General features: G+C 47.5%; 1 protein-coding gene across 1 annotated transcript in view; it reads right to left on the reverse strand.

Moving 5' to 3' along the window:
• The window catches only part of LOC147668242 (uncharacterized), a 152097-nt gene extending 132285 nt beyond the window's left edge, over positions 1-19812 (reverse strand). The window contains exon 1 of the mRNA XM_086948675.1: positions 18054-19812. Within this exon, the coding sequence (XP_086804801.1) occupies positions 18054-19515 (1462 nt within the window). The 5' untranslated portion in view covers positions 19516-19812. The remainder of the gene's footprint in view (positions 1-18053) is intronic.
• Between the last annotated feature and the right edge of the window lie 6364 nt (positions 19813-26176).

A 26176-nucleotide genomic window follows, 5' to 3' on the forward strand; every position in this document is an offset into this window, starting at 1 on the left:
TTTTGTCGGGGTTGGGTGATTGTGACTGACGGTATGTGCCCCAAAGTCCCATTTTGAGTGGCATAGCCTCAGGAAATGGGGAAGATGTAGACAGGAGGGTAGGGCAAGTGACCATCCAGGAAAGTAGGCATGATGGGAATGGTGGTCACAGGCAAATCAATACATGTCTTGGTAATGTAGAGGTGGTTATAAGAGTGTGCCCATCGGCCAAGCAGAGAAATGCATACCGAGGCCCAGTGGTATCCCCTGTGTTGGGTGAATTTGCTTGTGGACCAGATGGGTCAGTATGTCAGACATCAATTATTTCATGTAATGTGGCGGGAGTGGGGCCCAAACTTGACTCACCTGCTTGGATGGAATTTATTGATAAATTTGATATCTGTCTACTACTGGAGACTTGGGCGGTTGAACTCGTGTTTAAAGTGGGTTACTTGACTTTTTTTGTTCCTGCAGTCAAAAAACAACCGGGCCGTCCTATGGGTGGTTTAGTGGTTTGGGTTAGGCAGAGCCTTAAGTGCCACAGCCAAATACTCCCCGTGACAAGTAGTGCCATTCTCACAGTTAGGCTTAGCTTCTTATCGAACTTAAAAATCGATATCTTTAATGTTTATGCCAGGGGTCTTCCAGGAGGTAGGAGATCCGAGGTTGTAACAGTTATGGACGCTATGCTTCAGGCCACCCCAGCAAATGTACTGCCGCTAATAGCAGGAGATTTTAACACCACTTCGAGCCATTTGGCCTCGATGATATGCACCTAACAGATGATGAGGACTGTAGATGGGGAGTCCACCAGCTGGATATTAACCCTCTAAGGCTGCAATTCAACTGAAGGGCCTCTGTATGGGGCACCAGTTGAGGGCTGCCAATGGCCGAACATTGTCGGATAGGATGGGCAAGAAAACATTCGATAATGGTGTTAGGGCAAGTAACATTGATTACTTACTTGTTCCCCTTAAGCTGTGGTACACTCTTCTCGATATGGAGGTAATAGCCCGCATTGAGAGTGATCACAATCCCATTGCCGCGGTGTTCAACCTGGGCTTAAATAAAGTGGACGAAATGTCCAGGGGACCCATTCCGCCTGACTTAGTAATAAAAAATGACGAGCGCCACCTTAAGTGGTGTCAGGTTGCAGAGCATCAGAATATCATGACAGACATTGAGTTGGGTCTGGAAGGTGTGCTAGCAACTATGGAGGTAGATACAACGCATGGGCCCTTGTATAAACCTTTTATGGACGCCCATGATAGCTTTTTTACCAAATTAAAAACTTACTTCTGTAAACCATGCCAAGGTAAAAGAGCCCAAAATCGAAAAGTGGAGAGTTGGTATGATGGTTCCTGCCGACAAGCCAGGGAGGAGTTGTCCCAAGTATTAAAAACAAAAGATGTTAGCAAAATAAAGGCGGCAAGAGCTGATTATAGGCGTAAACAGTTCATTGCTGAAAAAGCCTGGGAAGAGAGTAGGTGGCAGGACCTTAAAGCTGCATGCGAGTCCAAGAACCCAAAAACTTTTTGGAATCTTTTTAAATGGGACAGGGGTGGGCATCGTGAGAGCCCTCAGAATAACGTTGCTCAAAGCTCATGGGTTGATTATTTTAAGCCACAATACGCTAGTAGTGAAGCTGGCAATAGTGAGGGGACTTATGTCCACACTTTTTATAATGAAGCCGCCTTCACTGTAAGAGATGTTGACAGGGCGTTAGATTTAGTGACTGAGGGTCGCGCTCTGGGTATGGATTGTGTCCCCGCCGACCTATTCCTAAACGACAAAAATAGATGGCGGTTCTATATTATGTACCTGGCAACTGCCATAGCGCAAGGGATGGAAGTTCCCCACTCGTGGAAAGGTGCCTGTTAGACCCGTCAGCCCTTTGGGTGGTCCCTCCTATTGGTTATTTATTTTTGTTCCCTTTCTGCTTCTGAACCTTTGTTTTTTTTATGTCCACTGGAATTTTTAGGTGTTGTCCTAGGGGTTAGGTACTCTATAGTTTTTCTATCCTGATTGCCTTTCTGACTGAAACCACAGGATCCACAAAATAGTGGCTTCCAACTGCCTGGCTACCTCAGGATTCAGGTCCATAGGACAGTATGAGGATTTCCAGAACCTTCTGGACTCCTCTGGACATTCTGGGGTCAGCCTATATAAGGCGGAATGTTGGGCAGCCATTTTGTGTTGTGAGGAGAGGAGTGTAGTTAGTTGGAGTACAGGCTGTGAGGGGAAGAGGTTGGCGCAGTGTGGAGAGTTTGATTGCCTCACGGGGCTGCTCTTTCTACTTGCTGACGCTATCTCTCGCTTATTGATCTGACCCAGCAAGCATAACTACTTCTCATACCCCTGATTTTGAAAAGGGAGTGTCAACCCTCAGGAGTAAATTGGGACATGGACTGAAGAAGAAGGTCAGGTGAGGGCAGCTGTGACTGTCACCTTCTTTTGAGACCTGAACCCCCCCTCCCAGCGAAAGTAAACCCTAGCTGTCATTCAACACCCTGGCGCGACCTGCAGCTTCGTGAACTACCTGAGATCGTTCCCCCCCCCCCCCTCGGGCCAGGAACGTACTTGATTAGGATAGCGGTCAGCTGATCCTGGGTTCCTCGTGCTTGGGCGGCTCTGTGCGGCAAAACTGTGGTAGCTTGTGAGGAGAGGGACGCTGCGCTGTGTTGGCGGTGCTGTCAGCGCCCTCGGTACGGAGCTCACAGGGGTGAAGCGGTAGCTGCTGGGTGAGCCGCCGGAAGAAGAGGGAGTGAGACGCCGCCCAGAGTGTGCATCGCGGCGTCGGAAGGGGAGGGGTGAAGTCGACGGAGGCTGGGCTTGATCAGGATCCTTACCGGGTGAAACCGGATAGGGGGAGGATCTCGGGATGGCCAAAGAGAGCATACTGAAGTCGGAAAAAGGAAGAAGATTTCAGAAGCGCTGAGGAGAAAATACAACAGACCCTGCCAGGTAGTCAGGCGGGAACCGGCTTCGGGGTGGATCCGCCTCACAGTAAATTCCGCATCAACTGCAGGCGAGGCCAGACAAAGGAAACCGAATCCTGGGCCAGAAGGCCTGGCAAGACTGCAAAAGAAAGTAAGCTGGGAGAGTAAATTGGAGAGGAGGGAAGGTCGTCGAGAGTTCCTACCCATTGACAGCAATTTCAGCCCAGACTAAGGGAAATTTCTGCAGGCTTTGGGTGATTGATCTTGCTGAACTAGCCCCAGTCAGAACTCTCTGATTAATGGACTGGTTGTGAGACCAAACTACCACCTGGGAAGGGTCTCTTTCAGACTTAGAGTCTTCAGGATATAGCGAGGGGAGCTTCCAGCTGATGAAAGGCGGGGTAACACGGCTGGCTCATGAATAGTTTCTGACTAATTGAGGGGAGAGATTTTGTGCAAGTTATTCAGGGCCTAGAAGATCCATTGTGTTATCCTGCCAAACTAATGGGGTTGTAGAGTGAATCAAAATGCTCCATGAAATACTTGTTTAACCTGCTTGTTTCAATTTAGCTATATAGCTGCTCGAATCCATATAACCAAGTGTAACAACTGTGGAACTGTCTGCTGAACCTGTATATCTTCCTGGTTAAAGAGACAAAGAGGTATTGAGTGTAATGTGCATTCTGTTTACTCCATAAGGAAGCACCAATCTTGCCGCTTACTTAATATACACTGTCAATCAATCAATCAGAGCATTTATATAGCGCACTACTCACCCGGAGGGTCTCAAGGCGCTGGGGGGAGGGGGTCCGCTACTGCTCGAACAGCCAGGTCTTGAGCTGCTTCCTGAAGGTGAGGTGGTCCTGGGTCAGGCGGAGGTGGGTCGGAAGGGAGTTCCAAGTCTTGGCGGCCAGGTAGGAGAAGGACCTTCCTCCTGTGGTGGCTCTTCGGATGCGGGGGACGGCGGCGAGGGCGTGGCTGGTCGATCGAAGCTGGCGTTTGGGAGCGTAGATGTTGAGGCGGCTGTTGAGGTATCCTGGTCCTTGGTTGTGTAGGGCTTTGTGTGCGTGGGTGAGGAGCCGGAAGGTGATTCTCTTGTTGACCGGGAGCCAGTGCAGGTCTCTCAGGTGTCCGGAGATGTGGCTGCGGCGGGGGATGTCCAGGATGAGTCGTGCTGAGGTGTTCTGGATCCGCTGGAGTCTCTTCTGGAGTTTGGCGGTGGTTCCGGCGTAGAGGGAGTTGCCGTAGTCCAGACGGCTGGTGACGAGGGCCTGGGTGACCGTCTTCCTGGTCTCGGTGGGGATCCATCGGAAGATCTTACGTAGCATGCGCAGGATGTTGAAGCACGACGAGGAGACGGCGTTGACTTGTCTGGTCATGGGGAGGGAGGAGTCCAGGATGAAGCCCAGGTTGCGTGCGTGGTCTGTTGGTTTGGGTGCGCTGCCCAGGGCGGGGGGCCACCAGGAGTCGTCCCAGGCAGAGGGTGAGGATCCCAGGATGAGGACTTCCGTCTTGTCCGAGTTCAGTTTCAGGCGGCTGTTCAACATCCATTTGGCTACGTCTGTCATCCCTTCGTGCAGGTTGGCTCTGGCGGTGGCGGGGTCGTTAGTGAGGGAGAGGATCAGCTGGGTGTCGTCGGCGTAGGAGATGATGTTCAGGTTGTGCTGGCGTGCGATGGCTGCGAGGGGGCTCATGTAGACTGTGAAGTTGTTGCTGAGCTTTTATCTTTCTGGAGAATAATTGTATTGCCATTTGCAGGGTAATGTCGAGTTTTAATTGATGCAAAGAGACAGATGGAGAAATACTTGTTGTGAATAGTGACAAAACAGACTGATGGAATAAGAGAACACAAAAGAGCTTTTATAAAAGTGAACCGTATTTTTCTAAAACTGGTGTAGTGTTATTTTTGAATGGATGGACGCTGAGTTACTGAAGGGTGTGACGCAAGCTTAACATTGTTGCCTCTAGGTTAGACCTTCCTACTCTGTGTCAGGCTAGCCTATGTGGTCTGGTGACCCCAGGTACAACAGTGCCGAAATAGTGCTGGTTTAAAAAAAAGGGGACAAGTCGTTAGCAGGCAATTATAGGCCTATTAGCCTGATTGACTCCATCCAAAAAATCATGGGCCGGCTGGTACTGGGGAAAATCCAGACCTGGATGGATGATGATAACATCTTGAGTCACCTCCAGGCTGGTTTTCGACCCAAGACCAGTACTATAGATCAGGTCTTCCGGTTCATTATCCTATATTGGCGTACTGTGCTCTTGGAGAAAGGTACTCTATATGCCGTTTTTGTAGATCTAAGGGCGGCTTTTGACCTAGTTCCCCGTATCAAACTGTGGCGAGTTCTGGAGGAGCTAGGGATGGCCCCTGAATTGTTGAGTCTGATCGTTCGCTACAGGAAGATACGTTCACTCGGGTTCGGTGGGGTCACCAGGGAGAGGTTACGGAACCCTTCCCTGTTGAGCGGGAAGTGAGGCAAGGTTGCGTTATGGCGGCTACCTTGTTCTCGCTCTTTGTGAACGGGTTGGCGAATTTCCTCTCCTTGGTCCCGACCTATGCCCCTGCAATGTCTGGTGAGCGAGTCCCGATCCTCATGTTCGCGGACGACACCTTGATAATTTCAAAAACGCCAAGTGGGCTTCAAGTTGCCTTTAAGCGCTTTGAAGATTTTTGCTTGGATCGGGGCCTGGAAATAAACATAGCGAAAACAAAGTTTATGGTCCTTACTGACCGTAATCCCCTAGGGTCTGTTAAAACTTTTAGAGGGAGGATATATATGAATAAATCCCTGCTAGAGCAGGTTGATGCCTTTACTTATCTGGGGGTTACCCTCCAGAGAGATCTGGGATGGACTAGCCAATTAGATTTAGCAGTGCTTAAACATCACCAGCAGGCAGGTATCCTTCTCAAAAGGGTTAATTCCTCTGTATCAAAACCCATTAGCCCTTTATTAGAAATATATGGAATGAAGGTGCTAAGTTCGGTCCTTTACGGAGCTGAACTTTGGGGGTTTGAAAACCTAAGAAATTTGAGGCTAGCAGAAAATGAATTCTTGAGAACAGCTACTAGCGTTCCACTAAGTACCCGGCTGACACCATTATTGTAGGATCTTGGAAAAAAATCCCTCCAAGACCTTGCTTCCCTACACCCGCTTCTGTATTGGCGAAGGATATGGACCACAGAAGAACTCCAGCAATATGCGGGGGGTCTAAAGGAAATAATTGCCAAAGATTCCTCCCACAAAATTCACTGGCCTGGGAATGTAAGGATCGCTGGGAGGACCCTGCAAATGCTGTATTCCCCTGCAAAAAAATTATGAAGGCAAAATATTGGGAGATGGTTAATCTAAAAACATGTACAAAGGGTCTTTCTTCACATCTTACAGGTCGCTTTCTGGAATTCAAGGCTCATCCAAAGCTGGAACCATATTGGGATGCCATAGAAAAGCAGTATGACCGCAAACTCTATTTCCAACTTAGAGTAGGCTCCCTTCCAACAAGGTCATTTACAGCTAAATGGGCAGGAGAAAACTAAAATGATAAATGCCCTAGGTGCAGGGACGAAAAAGAGACTATAAGTCATCTTCTCTTTTTCTGTCCCCTTTATGTTGCTCCTAGATCGATGTGGGTGAAACCGATTTGTAAATTAATTGGCACCCGCAGACATGAAGAGGCATTAAGAATCTTATATACAGCCCCCAGCCCCCCAATCACTATAGCTGTGGCCAAGTTTTTAAAATGGCCATGGATAATTCGGGCAAAAGAATTACGGCAATGAAATATGAATCCTATTCCATCTGTTTAACATAGTTGTAAATATAGGGGATGTATTACTTAAATGATCTTTGTGTAATATTACCCTGGTCTGTATATTTGATGAGTTTTATGGATTTTATGAATTTAAGGATATACGACATTCGGCAATAGTCCCTTGTAGTTTAATCTTTTTTTTATAATATTTATTGTGTACATTTTAATGATGTTTTATATATTGGCAAATGTGTATTTTATGTACTGCTTTTATGACTTAATTGTCGAATAAAGTTTATGATGATGACTTGATAAACTTAGGTGAAACTTTAGTGTGTTTCATAAAAACACATGCTTATATTTTAAAGACACCTTTGCTGCATGATTTATAGACCAGCTATTTTCAGCGCTCCACTCGTGCATGTCGACTTTCCTAGTTAATTTGTGGTCTCCCTCAACTCTACATGGCAGGTTGTGCTCTGTCGAGCTACAGAGAGGCACCCACCGGTATTCCAATGCCCAGGAAGAGAGCACGCTGCACCAGCTTACATGCTGCTGTGCATATTCTGCTGCAGTGGAGTGGCCACTCATTAAGAGGGGCACAACTGGATTATGTCAATATACTGTACTCAGGCAGTTCGCTGCCACCACAAATCTGTACTCAGATCCGGAAACTCCCATGCAGGGGATGGCAAAGGCAGTTTACATGATTCTTTGGTTGTATATTTCATGTGGCTCATTCAAATCAGCCAATGACAAGCGTAGAAACATGCCTATACCCATGAAGGGTAGCACAAATATAGACTGCCATCTCATTTGCTGATTGCAACTAAGTCTCAGAAGTCCGAGCCCGTGTTGAAATTAGCCAAACATCAACTTTGCTTTCACACATTTTTTGTGTTTCTATAACATTTAACCCTGCTGCCCCTAGAGCCTCGCATTGGCACTGCACTAACTGCAGTAAACTCACATTAGAATGGCAGCAGAGCTCACTCGCCAGACCGGTCAAGTAGGCCTAAAAACTAGCTCTCCCCGAAAAAAATCGACTCGCCATGGCGACTGGGTGAGTACATTTTCAAGGCCTTTCCTTTCATTGTACTACTATAATGCCCCAAATAACACTTTCTATATTATTTCCTCCTGAAGTAGAAAAACACTTAAAATATAAGTGTTAACATCCAGTCTTTATTGGAGCATCCACATACAAGATAGACTGGTCCCTGTTAGACGTGGCACCTTTTGGCATGCTTCCCTGAGTTTTTGCTTTCTGACCTCCCGGTTTTAACTCTGTTGAAGCTGGCTTAGTGTGTCTACGCACTTTTCTCAGTGCTGATCAGTGGTAAAGTGCAAGTGCTCCTGTTGTCAAATGTGTTATGGATTGGTGTTTCCATGATTGGCCTATTTGATTTATGTGTCAGTCCCTAGTAAAGTGCACTGAGTGGGCCAGGGCCTGTAAATCAAATGCTATTAGTGGGCTGCAGCACTGGATTGTGTCACCCACCCAAATATCCCCAAACTGTAACTCTGGCCTGCCACTGCAGAGCCTGTGTGCAGTCTGGCACTGCCATGTAGACTTCGCAAGTGCACCCACTTGCCAGGCCCTAACCTTCCCTTTTCTTACATGTCAGTCATCCCTAAGGTGGGCCCAGGGTATCCCTGTGGGCAGGGTGTAGTGTATGTGAAAGGTAGGACATGCCCTGGTGTGTGTGGCAGTCCTGATAGTGAAGTACTGCCAATTTCGTTTTTCACAATTGCAAGGCTACCTGTTCCCCATAGGACAGAATGGGGAGTTTGTTTATAGTATCTTATAAACATAATTGGCCCTGGGACCTAGGTAGGAATATAAAGTTTAGTATGCCTGAACTTAGAATCTAAAGATGCATTTTTTGGTGAAGGTGATCTTTACATTCGGTGTTTGAAAATGCCACTTTTAGAAAGTAGGTATTTTCTTGCTCGCCATCTAGCAGGCCTCTGCTGGGTTTGTGAATTGACTGTCTGGGTTTTGGATGACGGGGCTGGGGAGCAGCAGTGGCTCCGGATAGTCTAGGTGGGTCAGGAAAGGGCGGAATAGACCTGGGCTGCATTTAGAGTAGGGGGGAGGAGAGTTCTTCTCACCTGAATGGGCCTGGTCTGCCTTTGATAATGCAGTCTCAACCCCCTGCCAGGAACCCACACCAGTCATGGCAGAACTGGTTCTGGCCATGCACAGACACTCTCTGCATGGGAGGACAAAGGATGTTGGGCTATAAAAAGTGGAACCCAAACCTCTGAACTTTATAACTCTTTTGGACCAAGAAGACTGCCAAGAAGAGCTGGAGAAGCTGTGAGGAGGAACTACCACTTTGCTGAGTGCTTTGCTGTGTTGGACTGCAGTGGCTGCTTCTGTCTTGGGCAGTGAAGGGACTGCACTGGATTTTCTGCAATCCATTTTTGTGAGTTTCTCCAAGGGCTTGAGTTAGAGCTTGCCCTCTGTTCAAGAAGCGTCAGGAACAGCAAAGGCATCAAGTTCTTCTGCCCTCAACACTGGGAACTGTGTGTTTTGTGCTGCAACAGAAGAAAAAGCAACCCAACCCAGTCTACAACACTGCTGTTGACTCTGTGTCCTAAAGGCACCGCAGGGGGCACTGCCGCAACACGACCCTGGTCTCACCAATGACATCGGCTGATGACGCCACTGAGCCGCTGCTCACACCGCGACCTGTGGGCACCGCACTCTGCATTGCCTCACGATGCCGCCTTGGTATCCCAGACGATGCCGCTGTTTGCACAGTGGTTCGAGGGCACTGGTCGTAAAGTTACACGACGCACCACCCTCATCCCGCACAACAGCCTTGGACTTCTGACGCCATTGACTCCAGTTCATCAGCCGACGATAGCGCTTCAGCAACGGTGGTGCCGCTGCTTGAACCGTAACATGCCAGCATTGTGACGAGCAACGCATTCACTTTGCACCACGACCTGAGGGCACCTCACCGCTACACTTCGCACCGAAGCACCCGGCTTCAGCGCTCCTGACTTCAACCATGAGGGGTTCGATCTGCAACGCATGTGCCTCTATGGGTTCGAAGACACCTGCACTGACCATCGGAACCGACGCCTGCGGATGCCGTGCTTTCGGAAGCTCAACGAGAGGTCGCCGAAACCCTGCATTTCTAAACGTACTGTTTTGCAGGTCTTTCTAACACCGTAGCTTGGTCCTAGATAATGTCCCTTTGGAGAGGGTTAGCTCCTGTGAATATTTGGGCATAGGGGTCTCCGATAGCATGACCTGGAATAATCAGTTGAATAAGGCGTCCCTAAAATTCTCTCAGCTAACAGGGGCATTTTGACGGGAGATTTGCTTATCATATACGAAGCCTGTAGCCCCAACTCTTAAACTCTACAGCTCAAAGGTTGTGAGTAGTGTGCTCTATGGGGCAGAACTGTGGGGTCTGGTGGACGTAGGAAAATTAACAACAGTTGAAAACAAGTTTTTTTAGAAGTCTTGTAGCCTTGCCCCATAGCACCCCCTCCTTCCTTTGAAACTGGACCTGGGAGTTAACTCTATACATGACCAAGCGAGTTGCGCCCCTTGCTTTTTTGGTATAGGTTCGTCACCACCCCCGACCTGGCCCCTTATGTTGATGCTTTTAATGAAGTGTCCGCCCTAGATAGGAACAAAAAAATTGGGTGGATAAAATATGTTCACACTGTTCGGGCAGCAACTGGCCTCCCTAAAGAACCTGCTAGTTCTCCACCACAGTACTCAAAGGACCAGCTAAAGCGTCAATGTTGGCTATGGGTAGAACAAACCACCTATTCGAGGATTCGTTATGGTGGTCTAACCAATGTTTTTTAGACATAAAATCCTCAAAATATCTTGAGAAATATCTCGATATCATCAAAGTGCCTTGGGACAGGAAATTGTATACCCAGTTTAGGTTTGGCTGCTTACCCATCAATGCCTTTACCAACCTTTGGCTAAATAACATCAGCCAGTCCAAGGGATGCCCATCTTGTCCCGACCCAAACGAAACCGTGGGCAATGTTTTCTTTGCATGTCCAGCCTACGACAGACCAAGAAGGAATTGGTTGGTCCCACTATGCAGACTGTTGGGGATCCACAGCCATCTTGACGCACTACGGATTCTAAGATCAGATACGAGACCTTCCTTTGTATGTGCCATTGCTAAATTTCTTAGCCGGTTTTGGGCCATTAGGCGAAGGCTCCTGTCCACTCTTCCTTGTGCCAGGGACCAGCTGTTGTAAAACTCGAATTACTCGAGGGTGCTTTAATCCTTAGGATACTGTTAACTTCTTTTTAAAGCTTTTTATTTTTTTTACATTGTGGATCTTGTTAGTCATTATTGTACTTGCACTCTATCCCTGTTTTATCTTTTTACTTGATTTTTAATTGAGTATACACATAGAAATGTTGCATCTTAGTGATTTCCTCAGTGATTACAATTCTTATGACGTGATACTTGACCATTTCAACCTGGTGCACTAAATATTTACTTTTACTTGTGTTAACTGTATCATGTGCCCCACTGTTAAGAAAGAATATGTTTGTATCTTTTATGGTTTTATAACAGAAATAAAGATTATGATGATGATGACACTTAGAAGAAATGTCATAGAAAAGCAGACAATGGGTTCCTATGGAGAAAATACAGATTACTAGTAAACCCGCTGGGGTTACTTTTGCGGTTCAGTACTGGGCTGAAAGGTACAGTACTGACTTCTCCCCTGATCACAGGTGAGTACTTCAGAATTCGGACTTTGGCTGATTTTATAGGAATATTTTCAGTTTTCAAAACTTCACACAGAAAATTTTTGCGTCAAAATTGGTCAATGTTATCCAATGGCAGGTAAGTGAGTTACATGTTTCCAGGTGAGTACTTGGTTGGTGAAGTCAAGGTTCTGGGCTTAGACTCAGGGTCCCCTAGGGTCAGGTAAGTACAGTTAGTTCAGTCCCAGCGGCACAGGGGCAGCCGGGTGCAGAGGTAGGTAGGCCCAATATTATCCAATGAGGGAGAGGGGGCCTTCGGTTGGTGGCTGCTGGCTAGCAGGCCATGCGGTCCTGGGAGCTGCGCTCCTGGTCACTTGCTCAGGGAAAGGGGGGGAAGTAGGGTAGGGCAAAGAGGTCACAGCCAGCGGCACTCGGGCGGCTGGGTGCAGGGTGCTTTTGAGCCGTCGGGCGCTCAATGTTATCCAATGAGGATCTTGAAAAGGGAACAAAGGCTGCAGGCTCTGGGACGGAGACTCTCCAGGGGCGACCAGCACTTCGTGAGGTAAGTTGGGATGCTGGAGCACAGGTAGGTACCCCAAAGGGAGGCACAGGGGGCCGCGGGGCGCTGGGTGCAGGGCTGTCATTGGGTGTCGGAAAAGCTTACCCTCAGCTGGTCGCGGTTGGGTTGGCCCCTGGTTCTGAGTCTGCAGGCATCGACTGGTTCTTCGAGGGGGGTTTTTGGGCACTGGACTTCGGGTCCCAGTCGCCGGGGAGGGGGGACGTCCTCGTGGTCTTGGTTTGGGTTAGCCCGGCCCGGGCTCGGCTGGTGCAGAGTGGGCTGGTCTGGAGCTTCCTGGCTGGCACCAGGTGGGTTGTTGCAGCAGAGCCTCTGCTGTAGGGAGCCCCAATCTACGAGAGGGTCAAGGCAGGCAGGTCCTCTGGGTGTCCCAAGGTTGCTGTCCGCGGAGGTCGCCGGGATTAAACAGGAGCAGGTTCCAGGATCAACAGGCCGGTAGGGCTGGGGCCAAGTCAATTGTTGTTGTCCTGTTGGTAGCAGCTGCGTGGCGGGTCTTCTTCTTGATCGTCTTTCTTCTTGTTTTGGTATCAGGATCTGAGGAAGGAATGTTCAGGGAGCCCCTAAATTCTAAATTTAGGGGCGTTACAGGTAGGGCAAGGGCAGGGACCAATGGGTCCCTGTCCTGCGGTGAGTACATCCCCTAGCCTGCTCCTCACCCGTGGGAGGGGGGCAGGGGCCTAGCTGGGATTGGGCAGGACTCCCCATCTACAAGATGGCCGGAGCCCGGGGTCGTGCTTCACCTCGCCTCCTCCACCTGAGGGGTGGAGTTGGCACACCCCCTTCCTGACGTAGTTTTTCCCGCCAGTCATCCTGCCAGAGTGGGGGTAGAACTGGTGGGGGGCTGGTTGTTGGGTGCAGCAGATGGTCTGGAGAAGCTCTCAGAGGCAGTATGCCTTTGAAGCTTCCCCCTGACTCTCCTGGGGAGGAGACATAGCACCTCGCCCAGGATGTGCTTTGCTGCAGACCCAGGAGAGCGGGGGCTCTCCACCCAGGGGCCCAGCAACATGTCTGCGGTGTGGCAGCCTCTGCAGCCACTCAGGCCTGACGTGGATTGTAGGTTCGGGTTTTGGAGGGCATCTCTAAGATGCCCTCTCGTGCATGTTACATGAAATCCCACACTGGCATTGGTTCGGGTTTAATGTGCTGAGAAGTTTGATACCAAACTTGTCAGTCTTCAGTGTAGCCATTATGGTGCTGTGGAGTTCGTAATGACAACCTCTCAGCACCATATACTCTTAAATGGCATCACTGCACTTACAGTGCCCAGGAATAGCCCTGGGTACTGTAGGGGCACAGGGCTCATGCACCTGTACCCTCACCTATGGCAAAGGGCACCCAGCTAGAGGGGTGACTGAAGTAGGCCAAGGCAATGGGTTCTGTGGGTATGGCACACAGGGATGTGTGCCATGTGGACTCTCGTTTTAGTTCTGTACTTAGGCACTCAGCCTGCAAAGGCAATGTGTGGGTGCCAGGGTACAGGGCCCATGAGGGTGGCACAATCAGTGCTGCAGCCCTCAGGTGTCTTCTCTGGTCACCATGCCCTGGGTATCTAGGGTACCATTTACTAGGGGCTGACGGTGGCCAGAGGTGTCAATTGGGTTTTAGTTTCAACACAGTTTTTAGGGAAGGAACACAGGCCTTGGGAACCAGGTTGGGAGGAACCCAGGGCACACTCAGTCAAAGCACATCAGCAGTTCAGAAAAAAAGTGGGGGCATACCAATGCAAGAAAGATGGCACTTTCTGACACTTACACTGTATTACTGTTGGTTATGTTCAAATGCTTTACTCACTGCCTCTGAGATATGCCTTGACTGGTCATGACAAGCTACTGAGGGGGTGAGCAGGGGTTATTTTAGGAGTTTAACTTTAGTCATGCGACGTTAACAATGCCCGTGTCCTAGTTGTATATAGTTTATCACACAGTATGGAAGATATTCTGACTATCATAAAAATCAAACTCTGGACACCTTGGCCGCCTTGTTTCTTGATTAAATGAGGTGTTCCCCCTTTTTCTACATCTATACTACTATTATAAAGGAAGAACTTTCAGGCTTTGAGGTGGGTAAACTCGGGAACCACAGCGCCAATCCACACACCCGAAACATCGTTGGAATCCTCAGGGTATGCAGATGGACATAGGCTACATAAATTTAAAAAAAATACGTTATTAAAAAATATAAGTTAAAAAAAAAGTAGTCCCTTGAAAGTAGCGCCGGCCGCAACGTGCGTGCTGATGTCAGGAGCGACGTACTCGCGAGGAGCGCCGTACAGGAGCGGCGGGGTTCATCGCGGGGAGGAGCACTGACGAGGAGCGGAGATCAGCGCGGGGCAGTGACGAGGAGCCGCGGACATCAGCGCGGGGAGCAGCAGACATGACCGGCGGACAGGCTGTGAGGATCGGCGGCCAGACAGTGAGGAGCTGCGGCGGGGAGGAGCGGTCGTCAGCAAAGCAAACGTGATGGAGGAGCGGCGGCGGTGAGGAGCGGTGAGCGAGCCACAGGTACCGGAGGAAAAACAAACGTGTGCAGGTCACAAAGCGGGGCATTACAGGAGGAAAAAGTTACATGGGCAGGTTAACAGGAGCCAAAAGAAACGTGTGCAGGTACAAAGTTGAGCTGGGAGCAAAAACGTGTGCAGGTGACAAAACGGGGCATTACAGGAGGAAAAAGTGACGTGGGCAGGTTAACAGGAGCAAAAAGAAACGTGTGCAGGTGACAAAAGCGTACAAAGTTGAGCGGGGAGCAAAAAACGTGTGCAGGTGACAAAACGGGGCATTACAGGAGGAAAAAGTGACGTGGGCAGGTTAACAGGAGCTAAAAGAAACGTGTGCAGGTGACAAAAGCGTACAAAGTTGAGCAGGTACCAAACGGGGCATTACAGCAGGAAAAAGTGACGTGAGCAGTGACGTAGGCAGATTACACAACGTCAGGGCGGGCGGGGGCCCTGAGCCATGATTGCTCCCGACAAGGTCGGGACGGGCTGCTAGTTAAATATATTTTTTGTTTGTTACACAAACAGAATATTCTTTTCGTGTGACAACAACTAAGGTATATATAATTGAACACAGAATAAAGTTGGTATCTGGAGAAGTACTTTTGTCAATATTACTGACATGAATAATTTGGGTGAGTAGACCACCACTCGACATGTGAAACAATTGTGGGTCTACCTAACTTTGTTAGGACTTCGAACATCTGAGTCCTCCACGGGGATTCGAACCCCAATCCTGAGAGAAAATAGTTTGTATCACTTTAAGGGAATGAATCCTAACGTAATGACGCTGGTTCAAGCCGTGCACGTGATCTGAACGGCGGCCAATTGAAATACGCGACCCTGGCTGCAGGCAGACACTTCCGGGCTGACGATAACCCTGAGTGTAGGTACCGGGCGGGGAGTCGCGTGTGTTCAAGTAAGTGAAAGGCTACCGCGTATATGCTCGAGCGGTCTCCGTGTCACATTTGCGAAGTAGGGAAATGATGTGGAGGTTAACAGCAATCTCTTTCTCTTTGGTCAGAACTGACACCGCGTGAAGGTTTCCCACGTCGTCAGAACCCAAGGAGAAAATATTTCCCTCTCGCAATGTGAGTGTATCCACCTATGTGCCCACAATGATCTTATATCCTCTACTATGAGACGCCTTTGGTAACTTAACTAAATAGAGATTGTTTGACTATTTTACAGACCTAATGCTCTTGCTACATTTGTTTAATCTTATTCATATGAAGGCAGTATAAAGATGCGGTCAGTACGGATTTGCCTTCTGACACACTGCCGATGTTAATTATAACATTGATGGAAATAAGTAATATTGGTCCATTATCCCTCATTCCGAAAAAATCCTAAATACTAAGAGGGAAAACCTATTTCTCCATTTAAACAATATTGGAGATCGTGCAAAAGACTATCATTACAATACAATAACTTTTATTGGTTTCCTAATAAAGAACGTAGTTGGTCTGCTCACACTGTTTTTACTCAATACAGGTTGACCTTTATTAAAGTTTTTTATTGATTTCAACCTTGTATTTTTTAATTAGCACACACAGTTATCTTCACATTTCTGTTAGAGCACTGTTGCACTCAACACTATCCTGCTCCGCTGTAACTCAGGCGTTGTAGCACGCTGGGGAGGCATTCGGCCACCCCAGCGGGGACCCAATGATGAAGCATGTCACCAACTAGTGGTGAGTGAGGGTCCTTTTACAAAGAGAGAGACTGGTCTCTTTTTAAATAAGTGCAACGGGGCATAGGCTGCTTTCAGTGGCTGTTTCCTACGTTGGACTTGCTTTTGGTTTTTTGGGGGGTGTTAGTAACCAAATAAACTAAAATAATTTTGTTACCTTATTCCTTTTTCACTGAGTCACTCCTTAGTTGTTTATGGTTTAACTCCCTTATCCTGACTAGGAAAAAGGGTCCCTACTTGGGCTACGGTGCAAACCCTTGCCAACTAGAGACCCCCATTACTAACAGTCCCCTGCTGAAGAAGAACCCCCATCCTAGAACTTAAATGCCATCAATATGATACAAATCAATCAATGAATACAAAGAACAACAGCAATACGATAAGGAATACCTGTGGTAAAGAAACTTGGCTAAAGAACATGGAATTAAGAATACATAAAATGCTATAAATAAAGAAGCTAACACTAGTATTTTGTATGTCCCATCTGATGGTTCTTCCTGTATTCTGATCAATGACTGGTGTGTTGCTAGCTCTATACCCTACGCACCACTTCACTGACCTTGCGGTATTCATGGATTAAGCGCTTCAATGCCTCGTCAGGAGCAGCATGGGCTATATAAAGACAATTACAATATATGGCACTTTTTTTTTACAGGCAATGAATAAAGGGTTCTGGCCCTTAACCAGTAAGGCTAGGCCAATCTATACTCCAAACCACCACAAAATTGACAACACTGATATCATTCATCACGTTCTTTCAACAATCACACATGGCACTCATAGTGATTGAAACAAAATTAATTTGGACTGATTTATTTGATATTCGATTTTTCTTTTTCAAAAAGTATATTTAGTAACACATTATTATCCTAAACCAACATTTAATGGACCAAAGACAATATATACAATTTTAAAATGACACAAACATTATATTTGAATACAAAATTCTCTATGCACATCTAATTTCAAAATGCTCAAGTTCCCTCAATAAAGAAAAATGAAAAAAGATTGGAAAACAACCAAAAGAAAGTTTAGGAGGATCACACAATTCAGAGAGAATGGGACCTATCCCAGAGAGCGTTGGCCAAACAGTACGGTATTCAAGGCAAAAGATCAAAAGTTGATCAATAGTGCATTATTTGTAAGCCTGACAGCACTTTTTTATTATAAATACTTGTTTGGACACAACCAGGTCTACTCGTTTCAAACCCAATAGTTTTTTCCGGGTTATCCTCAGGAAAAGGGCCACTTTTGGAATTAGATGTACATAGGGAATTTGGTATTGTAATGTTTGTGTCATTGTAAAATTATATATATATATATATATATATTCTTTGTTTTAAATATTGGGTTAGGATAATAATGTATTACTAATATTATTTTTGAAAAAGAAAAATCGAATATCAAAAGAAATAAATCACTACAAATTAATTTTGTTTCAATCACTATGAGTGTCACGTGTGATTGTTGAAAGAACGTGATGAATGATATCAGTATTGGCACTGTTGTGGTGGTTTGGTGACTTTTTTTTACTGGCATCGCTTGCCATACATCAAATCACTACAGTTCAAATATTTTCATTCTAATTGTAACGAGTCATTGATGCATTTCTAAATTAATGTGACTTGGGCTCCATGTGAAATTGTAAAGCCCTCCTCCAGTAGGTGGGTCCCGCTCTGCACTCACTGGGTGAGTACACTCGCTGGTGTGAGTCTATGTGCAGAGCTTCCTACAACTCCCAGGCACTTCTGTGCCCACCAACTAAATGCCCTGTGTCACTGCCCCCGCCCGAGTGCCAACAGCTCAGCGACCCCCCTCCCCAACACACACACCAGTAGGCGCTCCCCAAAGCCCCTCCTGGACGCACAGTACGGGCGGGGGGTAGATCCTATGGGGGTTGGGGCACTTACCACAGGAGATTGACTCTGGATCCTTTTGCTTTTCTCCAAAGGATCCCGCCAGGAGAGGCAGCTGGCCGGTCACAGACTTGTCGTCCCATCCCTTGGTTACACGGTAAGAATACAGTGAGAACGCCGCTTCCTTCAGGTGCTCTGCGAGGGATCTGAAGAGGTCCTTGGCGCCCCCCGGGGGGTATCTCTGATCCCCAGTTAGACGCTGAGCTGTCAGGACAGTGCCTTGTGCTCTGCTCTCGAGCTCTGCAAGTGGCATCAAGAGGAGGCGGAAGGCACCAGACGTGTCTCTCTCCCTCGCGGTGTCTCCTCCCTGCCCCCCGGCATCTCCTCCCTGCCCCCCGGCGACTACTGCCTGCCCCCCGATGTCTCCTGCCTGCCCCCCGGCAACTCCTCCATGTCCTGCAGTGTCGTCTCCCTGGCTCGTCGTGCCCCCTCCCTGCCCTTTGGGCACAGGGCTTGAACTCGGGGGCTCTCCCTGGTGGTCCTCGAGCCTCTGGACGGCCCAATCCCAAGTCCTCAGGGCAGATTTCGTTGCAATCAAGCGCGCTTCAAGTTGCCTCCAGAGGCGCTCGGCGGCTCGAGCCGCCTCATCCTGCCCCACGGGCTCTGCTGCCCGCTTCTTGCTTTCACTGTAGGACCTCACCAAGGAGGCCGCTTTCCTCAAGTGCCCTGCGAGGGTCACCAAGAGGCTGCGGGCCTCGTAGAGCGCCCCGTCCCCCAGGCTTGCTCCGCACAGACTCGAGGCGCTGCCGTGAGCGGCGCTCGCCAGCTGCAGGGCTTCCTTGAGGGTGCGCCGGAAGGCCTCGGACGTGACAGCCTCGATGTCTGGGCTCTGGAGAGTCTGCTCTGCAGCCGTCAAGGCCTCTGTAACTCGGGTCAAGAGGAGCGGGACGGTATCACCCGGGTCACCCTGGGCCACGTCCTGCAGGGTCAGCTCTTCTGTAAAGCGAACATAGATTTCCGTCCACCTGGGGAATAGGGGAAGGTTGTCCGGGGAAAAGGGAGTGTCCTCCAGCAAGAGGAAGCCTTCTTGCTCCTCCTGGACAGATTCTAGTGCTTCTCTCAAGAGCTGCTCCAGCGCTTCCAGGAGGTCCTCGACGGCCTTAGACGTGTCCCCCGAGATTGCCCGGTAAACGCTCATGAGAAGCGATTCGTCGCTCTCTGGTAGCGCTGCGAAGCGCTCCACGAGCCGCCGGGTGAGCGCACCTCGAGCACTGCGGGCAGAAGCTTTCGCTGTTAATAAGAGTTCCCTCAAGGGACGCGTCTTGGCCCGAAACCTCTCTTTGCGTTCCTCGTAACTTCGACTCTCAGGCCTGCCGAATGATCCTACATATGCACCCTGAAATAGGAGGTCGAAAGCAGACATGGGGCTGAATCTTGAAGGTCTCTTAAAGAGGTCCCGTGTTCGCGATAGAGCGGTGTCTCCTCCCTCCTCTGTCCGGCCCTCGCTGCTGTCCATGCTCCCTCTAGTCTGTCCGCGAACTCTCCTCTCCGTGCGCACTTCTCTCCTCAACACCTTACCTTCCCTCCTTCCTATACCACGCACGCTCCTTCTCACCCCGAACTCTCTCGTGTACTCTGCGTCCTGCTCACTGTCTTCTCTGCCCAGCTCGCTCTCTACTTTTCTCTCCTCTCTACCTGGCGCGCTCTCCTCTCCGCTCCCTCTCTGCCCGGCGCTGTCTCCTCTCCGTTCACTCTCTGTCCGGCGCTCACTCTCTCTCCCGCCCCCTCAACGGTTGACGGTTTTACTGTAACTGAGCTGCGAGCGCACTTCTCCCGAGCCTGAGGCGGCGCGGGCTCTGATTGGCTGACAGCCACCTGCCTCCCATTGGCTGCAGATACAGATGCGAGGAGCCGCGAACACACCTAGAGCGTCTGCCATTGGAAAGGGGCAGCTCCGGGGTACCAAGAAGCATTCGATGGAGAGGGCGCGCGGGGGCAGAGAGGAGACAGCGCGCAGGGGCAGAGAGGAGACAGCGCGCGGGGGCAGATAGGAGAGTGCGCGCAGGTCATAGAGGAGAGGGCGCGCGGGGGCAGAGAGGAGACACCATGGAGGGGAGAGAACACGGCGAGACGACTGTGGCATTTCAACATCCAACTGGGCATCAGACCGAATTCCGCGAGGCCGCCCGGCGCCCCCTGGGAGCCCCTGCGGAGCTCTTAGGTGAGGCAACGTCCCCAGTGACAAGTGTCAGTGTAAACACAGTATCGGGAGAAGACCCCACGGGACGGGACCACCTGCCGGCCCATCCTCTCCTAAGGGGGCGCGAGGCCCCTGAATGCGAGAGAAGGAACCAGGAGGCAAACCACCCTCTCCCTGCGCTCCCTAAGGGAAACGAGAGGAATGAAGAGCGAGCCTCGCGCTGCAGTAAGTGCCCCCCCCCCCCCAAGGATCTACGCCCCCCCCCCAAGGATCTACACCCCCCACCCCCACCCCGTGGTGCGCTCCTACTGATACTCCTGTCGGTGGGCCTAGAGCTGTCGGAGCGTGGGTCTGGGCGGGTGCAGGCAGGGCTTTAAGTAGGCCGGGTCTCACCGGGTCTGAGCACCGGCAGTTTTTTCGAAGAGGCCTCGAAACGGGTCTCTATCGGGCTCTGTTTTGTGCCCTGGCACAGGAGGTCCGTTTTTTTTGAGCGTTGTAGGGGAAGGGAAATCCTTTGAAGAGAGTAATTTTCTCTCTGGATTTCTCTTTTTTTTCGGAACTCAGGAGCAGCAACATTGTCGTGGTGTCACCAGGGCTTTATGTGGAAGCTTTTTCAATATTATATACAAATCACAGTTGCAGCTTATTTATCTTATGCAACTAACAACCATTGACAAAGCCAATAATCCTGACTTGTTGTAGGTATGATGTTACTTGTTGTATCCTATACCTGGATGCAATGACAGAAACAGCAAAATACCAATCGGGCGGCACACTATGCTACGCACAACCTTTTAGCCAGACATGTTTTAAGTCACGCCTTTAACTACATTGGCCACGCCCCCTTAAGAGACCCCCCCCCAGTTTTTTCATCCCACTTAAAGCCCAGGGTGCAGGGTCACAGGGCAGCCAATGGGTGCGGTCCGTGGGGGTCATAGGCTCATGCTCAGACCCCCGGAGTGCACCGAGTGAGCGCAGTGCGAGCCCGACCGTCCCCGGCAGGAGCCTTCCTTCCACTCGCTAACATGTAGCCCAAGCCACAATAATTTAGAAATATCATTTTATCAATGACTCACTACGTGTTACATATAGGACGACCTTATGCGAACGTGTTTTCCAACAAGCCGACATCGTAATGCTTAAATGCTATAGAATATTATGTTATGTCTTCCTTTGTGCACGGTTCTCTCCAATACTCTTTCTGCTCACTTCCCACCAACACTGGCAGATTACATATACACTTTGGCCCACATGCATCAAGCACTTTTTCATTCGCAAACGGTGCGATTCCTTAAAATCGGCCGTTTGCGAATGCAAAAGTGCTTTTTGGGATGCATGAAGCAATTTTAGAATTTGCAACATTGTTGCGAGTTCTAAAATTGCGGGTGCTTTTAAGAAGTCGCAGATGTGCGACTTCTTAAAAGCAATGCATCATCACTTTTGACAAGTGAAAATTCGCACTTAGGTTTCCAAATTTACCGAGTGGTTGAACCACTCGGTAAATTTGGAAAAAGTGTTTAAAATGCTTAAAATGTTATTTTTTCAACATTCATGTTACGGACACACATGTCCTTAGGACATGTGTGTGTGCAACATGATGCGAAAAATACATTTCAGGGGTGCATGGGGGGGTCCTTTGGACCCCCCCCTGCACCCATGAAATTTTCTAAGTGCCACTCGCAATTTGCATTGACTCCTATGGGCCTTTTGGCCCATAGGAATCAATGGAAATTGCGAAAATTAACTTAAGAATTCGGTATTTCTTTGGGATTCGGTAAAAAATGCGATTTTTACCGAATCACAAAGAAATACCGAAAAAAATGATGCATAGCATTTTGCATTTCCTAAATAGCGATTCCTTAATTTTCGCTATTTAGGAAATGCAAAATCCTACAATGATGCATGTGCCCCTTTATCTTTCGGACAGACCTTTGTAACTTTTTTTGTGTTGAAACTGCGGTATTTGCGTCATATTTTATGTGTAATCCATGTACTCTAAAGTCCTTATGTAATGTACATGGCTCTATTGTAAAGCGCTCTAACACTTTCGGATAAAGTATTCTTTGAACACGCATAATTAAAATAGTTATTTTATGTATACTAAGTGACTGTAGTAAATAAAATAAAACAACATTTGTGCACATGTAAAATACACGGAGTAATATGAATTATTGCATTAAATACTTGAGCACGTCTGACGTGAAACTCACACTTTATAATCAATTGTCCAATTATGGTTTATTGGCGACAACCGGGCCCTTTAACTAGGCACGCAAAGTTTAGCTTCAAGCGCTCAAGAGTAGAATAAAAGGACGGAGTACCGGGCCAAAATCTGTCCCCCTTCGATACAATTTTGTGGCACAGCACCTTGAATGTTTCAGAAGTATCCTCCTCTGTGTATTTTAAATCATAACAAGACAACGTATGTCTTTGGTTTCTTTTGTCGAAGATCTAACTACTCTGCACAGTTAAATATACGTATTTACAAGAAATGGGTAAAACACAACAATTGACTTTTTTCGTTGCATTCTTTTGTAGATCGCGGGAGTTGGCCTGTCTGCTGGAAAAGTGTTTGTGACGGAAGAACCAAATTGCGCCTGCTGGCAGCAGCTGTTTTCTTCACCGTTATAGGTCTCCTTGTGGGCATCGGAGGTGAGTTGCTGTCTCTTTAGTTGCCCCCTAATTGACGCGCTTTCATTTTGTGAAATGCACATGTATAATAAACATCGGTCATATACACTATTTGTAAGTATTTAAAGGAATCCCACTGTATGCAATTTGTTGAACATGGTATTTAATCGTACAGCACACGCCACCCTTACCCCCACCCATTTAAAAGAATACAGAGGGCGCTGTTCTGTCTGAGGCAAATCCGGTGTCTGACGAGAACTTTAACCATTCCTCAAAATTCCGATACTTAAAAATATATGCCCCGCCAGATCAAAACATAGCAATGTACTGTTCGCAAAGTCAAAAGAAGCCCTTCCTTTATTATGATCAGTTCCAACCCCATCCACCGGGATAAAAAAAAAAAACACTGAAAATCCATCCTCACGGTGTTTAATTCTTCGTTTCTACCAGGGATATCGTAAGGATTTTGAGGGCCCTGTGCCAAACGTATTTTAAAGGCCCCTGTTCGGAACAGCTTTGAATTTATTACGATTCACTCTCAGCTCGTTCTGTCCTCCTTCGGCCAGGTCACAACGGCCATTGTTTTCCAAGCAGTATTTGGTTCTGAACAATGGTAGGACCGTGTCATGGCTGCCACGGTGGCAGTTCTACGGATACTTCATAATTACACACACTCACCTGTAAAGAGTGAATACTGTTTATTGTTGCAATTAATTAAAATCCTAACCATATAGTACAAACTACTAGAACAGGTGCACGCATAGGATGTCTACAAATCTGACTAAGCTAAAATGTAAAAAAAAAGGAAGGCGCATTTCTGTACCTTCACAGGAATTTCCTCAGTTAATCAATTTCAGTATCTAAAAAAACATAACTACCCTTGGTAATCTGTTTGGTTTAACAGAGTGCAAGCACAGATTCACTGTTTGTACACGATCACTGTGTTTCATAAAGTCTAGTCATAACTAATGTCGGCTCAGGGTCCAGGTGTTTGCAGTAGCATATACATATGAATGAGAGTTTTTAGATCTTGTGCAAACAAATCTTTCTAATTTCATACACCAGTAGCTTGTTTTATTTATATTGATCCATATATCACTAGTGCATTTAAAGCACACCTATAGTGTTCTATACTTTTAAGGGGCTTTGGGTCAGCCTCCTGCTTAGCTCGTTTTGCTCTGGAACCTTCATCCATTGGCTTGAAACGGTATTATTCCTCCTCTCATAAGGCAGTCTGACCGTTTTCAATTGGCTGCTTGGGTAAGTTCTTCCGCCTTCATAATAATGCATGAGGGATTCTTCTGGAGTCTGTGATCATCCCCTTAACTCTGGTGAACGAGCGCTGATGGAAGTGTCTGACTAGTGGACGCTATAGTAGCACACAAAGCATTGACGTATGTTTCAATGTTTGTATAATCCAATAATTAGATGGTTTAGTCTGCGACCATGCCTCAGAGCAGAGTTTAGGAACTCTAAAAAAAAGTCAGTAAAATAGGTGCTAAAAGAGAGTTCCTATAAAATATGAACTTTGACAAATTGTAGGTGTAATGTAACTTTTGCACTTTTCATTAATAAGATTTATTGTATTTGTTGATTCAATGGTTTATTTTTGTGAATCATTCTATTTGTTTCCTCACATATTCGTTTTTATCTTATGTATTTATCTGGAAGGATTAACAAATATATCGATTTATGTTCTGGCATGCATCTAAAGGCTAGAAAATATGTAAAAAAAAAAGTTTCAATATATGGCAAAGAAATAGCCAGGACTAAGATAAAGTAGGTCTATTGGTCCGTAATCTGCTAAAATAAATAGCAGTACTCTAAATAGGGTGGCTGGATCTCATAAAAAAAAAAAATCAGAGCAGAAACAAGCATTGGTCAAAATAACACACCGTACAAAACGTCAAACCTATTGCCATTGCTTGTTCATTTGTTCGAAGCCTACCAGGCAGCTCAGCTGTCTGCTTGCAAATATACTTCTTGTATTTTGAAAGCTTTCCAAGCAATGCTTTCCAACCAATGCTTACCATTGGCTTTGTGGTTTGTAACTCAGATTTGTATTGCTTTCAATTTGCTGGCTATATTTGTTTTATAATGTCCAGCATGTCTTCGCCCCTCCCGTGGAGCAAAGCATGTTCACCAATGCTCCTTGTATTCTACCACAAGTCGTCACTTTAAACTTTATTCTTATCTTGTCACGTTTGCTCTGCATTCAAAGATAGAAGTTAAATTACTTTTCTTTAGTTGACTTCAAAGTGAGAGGATTTATGTGACAATCTTGAACACAATTTCAATGTCTATTAATGACCCGTGCAAGATTTCAGAGTTAGAAAAGCACAAATGAAGCACTTTATTTTTTGTAATTCGGTAGTGTGATGGAAACAGGTATTTTAATTTCGATCAAAACAAATTAGGTCACTAGGTGATACCATTTTCCCACATTACTGTTGCACATTGCATAGTTTTATGAGAACAACTGGGTGGAAATGTAATGGTCACTCCACTCAACTATACACCACTCGACTCTGGCTCTTTACGACATTCTACTCCACTCAGCCACAGTCCAGTCTGCCACTTCACTGTACTATACTCCACGCCACTCCACTATACTTCACTTTGCGACACTCTATGCCAATCTACGATATACCTTGCCACTCTGACACTTTACTCCAGACTAATCTATGCCACTCCACTGTATGACACTTCACTCCACTCTGTGTCCATCCACTTTACGCCCCTTTCACTTACACTATACTCCACTGTACACCACTTCACTCTACTCTATGCCACCCAACGACACTCCATGCCAATTTAGTCCACTGTACGCTATCCCACCCCACTCTGACACTTTACTTCAGACTAATCTCTGACACCCCACTGTATGACACTTTACTTCACTCTGTGCCCCTTCAGTATACGCCGTCCCTACATTCAGACTTGAAGTCAGACGGGACAGCCAATGAAGAGCTGAGAAAGAGCCAGCAGCCATTTTGAAGTCAGGCAATGCAATAGATAGAAAACTCGCCGACCAAAGTACCTGCGGCCATTTTTGAGTCAGGCTAATGAGAGGCTAAAGAGGGCCAGGCAGCCATTTTGAAGACAGGCATTAAGAAAAAGTCAGAAAAAAACTTGACGATAAAGAACTAAAGGAAAATTGCAGCAAGAAAAAGAAAGAAGGCACACAGCATTACAAAGGAAAGAAGGGAAAGGAAGAACAATGGCCAACGAAAGGGACAAACCCAATGCACAGGCAACATTTCGCCGACCGCTACCATTCAGCATATCGAAACCCCAGACTGGCATCAGGTAGGAACGCTGAATTCGGCAATTTGAGCGCTACATG

This window comes from Lissotriton vulgaris, unplaced genomic scaffold (assembly GCF_964263255.1).
Source record: "Lissotriton vulgaris unplaced genomic scaffold, aLisVul1.2 SCAFFOLD_1783, whole genome shotgun sequence".
Taxonomy (NCBI): Eukaryota; Metazoa; Chordata; class Amphibia; order Caudata; family Salamandridae; genus Lissotriton; species Lissotriton vulgaris.